General features: G+C 38.2%; 1 protein-coding gene across 1 annotated transcript in view; it reads right to left on the reverse strand.

Annotated features, from left to right (window-relative positions):
- cul4b (cullin 4B) overlaps positions 1-8,670 on the reverse strand; it is a 17,628-nt gene extending 8,958 nt beyond the window's left edge. Inside the window, exons 1-9 of the mRNA XM_005722912.2 lie at positions 7,675-8,670; positions 4,069-4,184; positions 3,876-3,979; positions 3,721-3,790; positions 2,216-2,289; positions 1,964-2,126; positions 1,663-1,752; positions 791-873; positions 640-707 (exon numbers count right to left, since the gene is read on the reverse strand). Coding sequence (XP_005722969.1) covers positions 640-707; positions 791-873; positions 1,663-1,752; positions 1,964-2,126; positions 2,216-2,289; positions 3,721-3,790; positions 3,876-3,979; positions 4,069-4,184; positions 7,675-8,140 — 1,234 coding nt within the window. The 5' untranslated portion in view covers positions 8,141-8,670. The remainder of the gene's footprint in view (positions 1-639; positions 708-790; positions 874-1,662; positions 1,753-1,963; positions 2,127-2,215; positions 2,290-3,720; positions 3,791-3,875; positions 3,980-4,068; positions 4,185-7,674) is intronic.
- Between the last annotated feature and the right edge of the window lie 1,385 nt (positions 8,671-10,055).

The raw sequence follows: 10,055 nt of genomic DNA on the forward strand, positions 1-10,055 counted from the left end.
GCGCGATGATTTGATCTTGGATGTAGTAAGCGAGGTACGAAGAACGGACCCCTGGTACCCATTTTTGAAGCTACCATATCGAAGCCATGGCATCACAATCACTGCACACAGTTACAATAGGTCTCTTTCTATACAAAGCGGTGAAAGACAAAGAGACTTAAACAAAAAACTCTGGTTTTTGCATTTATAAAAGTTACAGGCCACTAGATATCTGCCTTAATGAGGACTTAAGATTTGCCTGCTTTTTTGTAAACCTTGTTGTTCATTGACTTTAATTCAAATTCTTCACAATGGAAATTACTGTCTGTTACCTATGTAATTTATTTAAATTTGACAAATATTGTGAGCTAAAAGGCTGTCTTTATATCCCAACAGCCTTTTAGGACCTAGAACTGGTCCAAGTTTGAGAACTACCGTACTACTCATATAAACAACATAAAAACAAAAAGACTAATGCAGCATTATATGAAACTAAAAATGTCTTAAATCAGACACACTGAAGAGAAAATCTTGTTAAAAAATTGCCATAATTTAAAATATGTTGTAACAATGACAAAAAGGTACATTTAATAAGCTAAACCCTCATTTGTTTTACAATAATTTATTATTATATAGTGACCGCTTATATTAAGTGTTTACCTTTTTGCAGAGTTGCTGTGAGATGTTCACCAAGCAGCTGCTTCTCCACAGCAAGGATGAGCGGTTTTCTGAGAGGAGGAAAAAGCTCAGGTTACGCATCGATCTCTGTCACCGTTTATTTGCTAAGTGAACGCTTCAGTCCGACACTCACTGTGTGCTCTGGTCCAGGTACGTGATTACTCTGTCGGCCTCCTCCTCCAAGCGCTTGTTAACATGATGGAGATATTCTGGTACCTAAAAAAGACATTTACATTCACACCACAGCTTTTAATGCTTATTCTGTAATGCAGATGAAAACTACCCATCGAAAGATTACATAACATCATAAAAAGTTGTTTTTCCTTGCATAGAGGATAATTTGGCAGTCTTCACAGAGAGGTTTGTAGTTTTATTTTCCCTACAGTTTCTTCAAATTAAACTATAAGAATTGAGCGTTTGCAAAACAAAGTCTCTGCGCTTCACCTTTTGTATAAAAAAACAACAACAACAAAAAATCCACATAAACTAAGCTTCCAGTTGCAAAGTGAACGTTTTATATACTTTCTGCTTCAACCAGGCAAATGTTTTTTTTGCTGAGCTAAAAGCTTCACTCAAGACACGTTTATGGTGCCAGACCTGCTTTTCCGCTTTACTAATGCTTAGTTCAGTGGCTACATCTGTGTTCCTCCTCTTCTATAATGAATTTCCACATGTGGTTAAATGGTTGGCTTTTTGTAAAATTTCTAACAACATCAAAAAATATTGAATCCTTTCTGAGGCATTGGTTACTTATTTATTCCTTAGAAGAACCAAATGTGACAAAAAAGCTTCAAATCCTCACATCTGACAAGACAAACCCAGGGAAGGGTTGGATGTTCTGTTAGAAGTAATTAACAAGAATTCTAAGAACAGCTGCCAAGGATTTTTCATGGGTTACTAAACTAATGACTTTAAGAATCGGTTTAGTCAGCTGATCAATGAATCGTGGATAACAGACGACAAAATAAAAAGAATGTGTTCCGAGTATGAGGTTATATAAATCACCTCTCTCTCCTGCATCAGCCTCTGTCCCTCTGCAGCGTACAGTCGATTAGTTTCCTCCAGAAAGCGTTGCTCAAAGGACTCTTGATAAATCTGCCAAGGAGGCCGACAGAACACAGGTTTCATTAAAAATACCTGACAACAGGAAACAGACACTTTATCACACCCGTGTGCAGGCGAGCCATGCAAACAACACACTTTTGTTGTGGTTCAAATAAACAGGAAATCCAAACAATCTTCAAAAACACATTTAGACCGTCACTACTTAATATCTGGGTTATTATTTGAAGAGTTGCCCTATTACCTGAAGGTCAGAGAGCATGCTCAGCAGGCTCCTCAGCAGACTGCGGTCTATCGCCTCTCCGTTTCGCTCCCTCTCAATGAGCAGCAGAATCCCGTCGATGGTTTTGCTCTGAACCTTCAGATCGCTGATGATGTAGAACCGGAACAGCTCCAGACCCATGTCCCTGAAGACCACAACAACCCGTTCACCATACAATAAAACAGAAATCAGCCCGAGTACGAAGCTAAAACCACAACATGGCTGATCACTCACCAAATCGATGGCAGCATGGAATTCTGTAAAACGTAGGTGCGATCCAAAAACAGGAATATACTCCTAATCATGATCTGTGGAACAAAGATACACAATTAATCACGCTTTCAATGTTCAGATGACCTCCTCCAATCTTACATATGAAGTTTAAAGGTCCTACAAAGCCTGCTGAGATTTCTCACATGTTGCAGCTTCATTGTTGGTGGTTAAAAAGTTAAGAAATGGAACAGAAATCCCTTTAAGACGGAGAACAGATCGTTAGCTCTTTCAGTTTGGGGGAATTTTAATTCCCTGAATATCCATGTGTTGTTTAGGATGTGAAGAAATCAGTCAGAAATCAGGTTGTGCGCACATTTCTATACTCATTGCCTTAGCTGCAAGCAGACTAATGTTGCGCATAGTCTGTCCCCAGAGGCTCATTCTGAACCAGAGAACAGCAAATCAAATTGATAACTCATAGGCAGCAAGTTTAAGACACACATATGAGACAAACCTAACTTGGCTCAGGATAAATACTCAAATAAATGTATATGTTGTTCAGTTAGTAACTCACTGATTGAATTTCAATCAATATAAAATCCTTCGAGCAATAAAATACGGTATTACAACCTTGGGCCAGTAAAACTAAAAAGTGGGTCTGTGCAATCCTTCTTACTGTTTAGAGTAGTAAGAGCGCTGCAGAGGCAGTAAGAGTAATGTATTGTGGTATTAGTTAGTGGAAGGATTTGATAACCTGCAAATAGTAAATTTATGGAGAACACATGGGTTAACTGCTGCTGACTACCCGAAATGTCTAAACTATCATTATGGGCTGGCTGGTCTGTTTTGTGGTGGCATTATAGGAAAATTCTAATTTTTTACATTACATTTGTTTCTCTCTCTTCGCTGTCAAATACTCTAGTTAGCACAGATGCATCTGCTCCATACTGCTGTATGTAAATTGCCTACTATTATTGAAGTTTCATATGCTTGTTATGCTAGTTTTCAGAACCACACCCACTTCCTTCGATACCTGATCACTTTCACTTAAACAGCTTCTTTATTAAGTGTGTGATTAAGAAACCGTTACTGCGCCAGCAAGCTGGATGCCCTGTAGCGATTCAACTTTAAACACTAGCGTAGGTAGCAGACTTGAGATATTCTATAGTAATGTCGTAAATTTCCATCTCCTCTAGCGCTTCTCACTCTGCTGGACTGGCCGCTTGCAGGCATTGCACAACTAACCTCATACAAAACCCAAGATAGTGATATTTGCAAAACAGTCCATTTACAGGGCCGGGGTGGGGGGTGACTAATGACAGATGCATTTGAGTTGCACTACTTGGAATGTAAGAGCCAGAATGAAGCGCCTTGAGGCGACTTATGTTGTGATTTGGCGCTATATAAATAAAATTGAATTGAATTGAATTGAATTGAGAATAGTTTGTCTCGCCCCCCGATCAACTCTATTATAAATCAGTTTTTAAAAATTGCTGTTTAACAGTTTTTAACAGTATAAAACATACCATTTGTCTACAGTGATCTTGCCAGCACTTGTCAATTTTCTTCAGGAAAAGCACGCTGTCCAGGGCATCCGTGAGAACAAAGTTAAGGCAACAGTGGACACAAAATAACAACATCTTCTCTATGCGATTCAGCGAGCGAGACCGTGAAAGGATATTCTCTGAACTGATCAATTTGTGCCTTGATGTGGTCTTCACACACGGCCCTCAGCTGTTTGTACAACTTGGCAGAGATCTTATGGAAGCAGAGGTTTTCCACAGCCTGAGGGGAGAAAACAGAGCTGTCGGAATAATGATAACGGCACAGTTGCTGTTTGCAGATGGGGGAATTCAGCGGGTCTGTCTGGATACCTGGTAGAGCTCCTCTAGATTGTATTTGATTGACGTGCTGTTCTGTATGGCCTCCACCGCCTCCTTCAGCTTCTGCCAGGTCTCCTGCGTGTAGTTCTCGGGCAATTTGGGCTTTTCTGTGAGAAAAACAAAAACAGAACTGTGTTACCAGTCTCACTCATACTTAGAGGACTGATTATGAGTAGGCATAATCAGTCTGTCTAAATGCAAGTCTGTGATAACTTTTTAGACTGACTGTAACTTATTTTTGGTAAATTCCCAGTTAACTAGAATTACTTAAATTCCAGAATTTTCATTGGTGAGAGAAAAATGCATTTACCAACCAAGAAAGATAAACTCATTTGTGAAATAAGTCACAACCAAATTTGGGTTCCTCAACACAGATGTCCCTCTCTTGTTTCTATGTCCGTCTGCATGTGGTCTCTCACGCAAAATGACCATTTTCCCACTCTTGTTTTGGAGAATGATTCACTCTGCTCAGCTCAACTTGCACACATGACAGATTTTTACAGATTATTTTTAATATACATTTAAAGAACGTTATCATTATGAAAACAATCTGGTTTAGTTTTGGGGCAAAATACCGAGGTTGCCACGGTGATACTTTGTAACGTACATGTTGCTAAAATGAGGAGTACCTCTAATTTAAATAAATGTTACAGTTCATGTTCACAAACGCTAACAGACTTTTTCACATTCACACTGCAATACTCCTTTTAAAGTTTTCTCTTGATTCTCTCATTTCTGTCTTATAAATATATAAGACATCCCATGAGAGCACTTTAAAAAAAATATGCTTTTTTAAATGTTTGTGCAAGATTCTCACAGTTTAAACTTCTTAAATATTTTTTTTTAACTCTGTGGTTTGATTTGCTGTTCTTGTGTTTTTGTCTGGTCACCTTAAAGTCAAAGATGGTTTAAGTACTTATCACAGTATTAATCTGTTTTTTTCTCCACATACTACACCCGGTCCCAGTCTTCATTTACTCATTGTTGGCCATCTATAACAACTGTACCATACAAGCTGAAACCACAATATGAATTTTAGTGTATTAAAAAAAACTGCACCTCAGTTTTTCTCAGTTTACTGACACTCAGCCAAATATTGTATCATCAGGTCTGTGACACATTTGCACCAACAAAATGTCAAACCTAAAGACTCCAGATCAGGTATCTTTAAAGTGAAGATTTCTTTGTTCTCATGGAAGAAAAATGGGTTGGGGTGAGCAATCAATAACGCAGTTTACAGTTTATAGGGCTGACGCAGTGTTTACAGAGTAAACATCTTTACTAATATATATTCCATATATACAAAATGGGTAGTTTTTTAAAAAACTTTCCAGCAATGTATCTGATAACTTGGTTGCCTCAGCATCACTGTCTGTAATAAAAAACTGAATAAAATACAAAAGAACAATATTTATTTATTTGATATTTGTCTTGGTTAAAACTTGCTGCCTTTGTTTCTACAGCTTGAATTATTTGTTTAACATGTGTAAGGTAGGATGCTACTCTAACATTGGTTACTTACTGGTGTCTTGTAATCCAGTGTGGGCTGAGCCTGCAGACTGCAATAATAAAATACAATTAACTGATACTCTGCTACGTGTGCTGCAGCCCAGATTTCAGGGTTTTTCCTGGCTTAGAAAAGATCATCAAGGGGTGACAACCAGAGCTATTACAGTGTTGTATTCTTCTTATTAATTTATTATTACTTTTTATTCCATCTTGAATTTTCATTTTAAATTTTTGTTTAAGCTTGCTTAGTTTCCAGAGCCACTTTGCTTGACTGTATGCCATTATTATTATTTGAGAACGTTTAGTTTTAGTTCATTTTCAGTGTTTGTTTTAGTCTGTTTTTATATATTTAAATTTATATATATATATATATATATTAGATTATTTGGCAGGGGTACAATTCTATGAGTTCAGACCAAAACACTTGACTTACAGCTAAGTGGGCATCCCAGTCTCACTAAACAGCTGCATGTGTTGACCATATTAGCAAAGAGCAGATTTTTTTTTTTTTTTTTAAGGACAAAGTCTTGAATTAGTCAATTACACAGAAATTTTGAATGTATTTACACCTAGTTTTGACTAAGTGTAAGCCGATAATCGAATACACCTAAGTACAGACAAGTATAGTAAGCTTGTCTCTGTGTCTAAAAAACATTGCTATGTTAGGGATCAATAAGCCACACTTCCAGGTTATCATTTCAAAATTTTGAATTGGGTTCTTTAAAATTCTCAACTTAGTTTCAGCCAGTAAGTCAAGATTTCGAGATAATAACTCCTAAGGTCAATTTAATGTTCACTTTTAGTTCAAACTATCCACACGAGCGCTTTGATGAAAGACTAATCGATATTTTAACGAAGACCCCTATCATACATGACGGTACTGCACGCATAGGGAAAATATGGCCCGAGGACAAAAACTGCTTGGCTCCTGATGTCTTTAAAGAATAATCAGACCCGAAGCTTCTGGGAAACAAAATACAAAAACGATTTATGTTCTTGGATTTCAAAACAACGACTGTGAGAAGTCAGTGCTGTTATTTCACTCATGTTGAACAGACTGCACTCCACTGCAAACAACTGCTCTGTGATGAAAAGCAACACCTTCAACCTAATGGTAAATATATCAAAATACCAGAAGGCCGTACAGCCTTTAAGTGGACTGTTTTATTTCAGATCTAATACTTTACTTGAATCCATTAATAGAAACGCCACCAGTGGCCCAGATGGACTTGAGGCTGGCCTAACATAGTTTGTTTTACAGCCCATCGATGGCACTGAACCCTGCAATAATAGTCTGTCAATGTTTACTATTACTTTTTTCCCCTGGCCACTTTATAAACAAACATATTTTATGCTCAGGCAAATGAAACTTTCAAAAAACAGTTAAAGAACATGCTACACCTACAGTCATTAATAACTGTCGTTCGGTGGGATGTCCACATACCCAAGTCCTCTTTTTTTTGTATGTAAGTGGAAATGGGCCTCTACTTAAACAAGTGATAATGTCCTCCAGTGTTCAACTTAACAGGCCAACAGATCAGACGGTTACTGCCCCACAAAGAGAAGCCAATTTAATTATTTTAGTGGAGTACATGCTTTCCCTCTCTTTAGACTCACCCCTCCATGCTGCAGGTACTGCTGTTGGAAAGAGAGGATGGCTGCTGTCAGCTCGCAGCAATGTTTACCAGAAATCTGGCATATTTAAAGATCTGGCAGCTTTAACTTTAGCTCCTGATTTTGGATAGGGGCAAGTGAAACCCATTTATAGGTTTAAACTATCCGTACAGGTGGTTTGATTTAGCAAAATCAAAGGGACTTATTAACTTATTTATAGTTACCAGGATTACTAATCAAGGAAATACACATTTTTCCCAAGTTTGCCAAAGCCCGTGATATCTTTGTCCTATGTTATGGTACAATTTTTAAGCATTAAACTCATAGATAGCTGTTTAAAATGAGCTCTAGTCTCTGTTAAATGTGTCGGCCAGCTGGGACCATATCATTGTGATAGAGCAGGGATTTGTAAGTTTAAGGTGTGTTTTTCTTTTCTTTTTAGGAGCTTGGACCCCATCATCCACCAGTGTCTACCTCTGAAGTTCTTGATGACTAGTTTCTTGGCAGCACCGGGTTTACTGTTGGAGAAGGTGGTGGATCCTGCAGTTTTCGTCAGTCCGTTTGCGTGGTGCCCCACGCCGCCGGGCAGGAACATGGCTTTGCTTTTGTTATTGGAGCACGAAGCAGCAGCAGCAGCAGCCTCCTCAGCCATTTTCACATCGAGTCCAATGAAATCCACTGAATCCTCAAACCTCAACTTCTTCTGAATGTGCAGCGGAGTGGGAGAGGAAGAGGAGGAGGAGGAGGAGGAGGAATTCAGGGTCTTTGGAGGCGAAGAGGAGATCGTGTCACTAGTGTCTTCCCTCTCCGAGCCGTTTATTTTCCTCTTTTTCGTAGATGTGATGTTACCGCTGTCGGTTTTGACATCAGTAGCCGCGGGTCTAGCCTCCTGGGTTGGCGGTGGTGGGGGATTAGGGGAAGATAAACCTGTTGGAAACATGAAAAAACGGGAATACTAATTCTTAACAGCCAGTCTTCTGATCGGAAACTTCCAGGGTCGCCGGGAGGGGGGAAAAGCTCAGCGTCCGAGAGCTTTTATCTGCCTTAACGCGGAGAGGTTAAACCCAAGTCCTCTATCCTGTATAAAACAGACAATAAATCACAAACTACAGAAGCTCCACTTGAACCTAGCCTCGTCGCTGTCTTGTTATTGCTGGCAGGAGACGAAAGATGGTTGGCTATTGCTTCCTCTTTTGCCTCGCTTGTCTAAGCGCGTCGTAAAGTCGTGCAGAGAGTGAGCGGTTTGAGGAAAGCGGCTGTTAATGAAAAATATTTACAGGAGAAACGCAGAAACTACGAGAACACGCTCACATGGGAGGAAAACAGCCGTCGGCGAACACGGGAAAAATCCGCTCAGAAAAGCTAGTCCGTGACCCCACCGGAAGTACTTTGTACAAAAGTAGTTTTGGCACAAGCGTGTTTCTTTTTTTCTAAACCAACCCAAGCGCTGTGACCGTTTCGGCCACAAGATGGCGCCCAGGCTCGACGTTTGACGTAAGTGTCACGCAAACAAATAAATAATAAATAAATAAATAATGCAATCGATGAATGAAAAGGTTTTGTACCCAGTCAACCTTTTTTATTATTATTATTTTTTTGACCCATGACAACTAATTTTCTTGGCTTGTTTGCCCTATATGTTTCGAATGGTCAACTACTTGTAATAAAGTTAATTTCAATTTTAAAAAACCAAACAAATCAACAAAAACAAGGATAAATAAGTTTCAAACTTCTGCTTCTTTGTTATCCGGTATTTTTTCTTTATTTAGAAATGACGTCACCACCTGCACTCATGTATATATCATGTATATATCTATCTATCTACTTAGCACTTTTAATTCTTATTCTCATTTTTATTTTCATGTCTATTTAAGCTTAATTTATAACAGTATTTATAACAGTATGTTTGCACTGAAGCACCGCAGCAATTTCCTAATGTTGTAAACCCGCTCAACATTTGGCAATAAAACCCTTTCTGATTCTGATTCTGATTCAAACGGCACCTTCTGTAATTCCCACACTGAGTGCAGTCAATCTTTTCTGGGAAAGTACCCATGAGTTTTGGCACGGGATTTGTATATTTATCTTGGATTGTATTACTTGCAGCTTTAACTTTGGCTTGAAAAGCTTACTTTGTAATATATCTCACAATATTTCTGGCTATAAATGTACAAATTTCCAATTCATTCATTTTGGTTTTGGGTTTCTTTTTTTCTGTCTTCCCTGATTTTCTGTCCCCCTTATATTAACAAAGTTAAATATTTTAACTACAATGTTCTTTTTGCACTGTGGTGCGAATGTTAAAGTAACCAGAGTGAAGTATATATAAACTAAATTTTTATTAAAAGAAAAAAAAGTTGAGATGATCATGGGATTTGAACCAGTAACCTTTGGCTATGAAATGATAGTGCTAAGTAACCATTGCACCAGCAATACTTTTCCAATAGAATTTACTAAGAAAGACTTGACTGTATTCAAAATCGATATTGATTATAGATTTGACCGCGCAGAAACTCTGGATGTTCAGATAAACATCTGTGATACAATATTTTATTATTCAAGATGAAATTATGAAGAACACACCATTTATCATACAACTATTTTTAATGAGGGAAAATTACAATTCATGAAAGACTTTCAATATAATACCATCGCCATCTTAAAATTCAAACAACAAACATTGCTTTATTAAATGATTATAATATGCTACGATATATGGTAGGTGGCTGGCTTTTCTTTCATTTTAGCAACAGGCATTTCACAGAAAAGAAGATCAGACACCAGCTAGGCAGGATAAGAAAGACAAACGCAACAACATTGCCATCCCCTTTGTAGCCGGTGTATCAGAGAAACTC

This window comes from Pundamilia nyererei, unplaced genomic scaffold, assembly GCF_000239375.1.
Source record: "Pundamilia nyererei isolate P.nyererei 1_Seehausen unplaced genomic scaffold, PunNye1.0 scaffold00008, whole genome shotgun sequence".
In the NCBI taxonomy this organism is placed as follows: Eukaryota; Metazoa; Chordata; class Actinopteri; order Cichliformes; family Cichlidae; genus Pundamilia; species Pundamilia nyererei.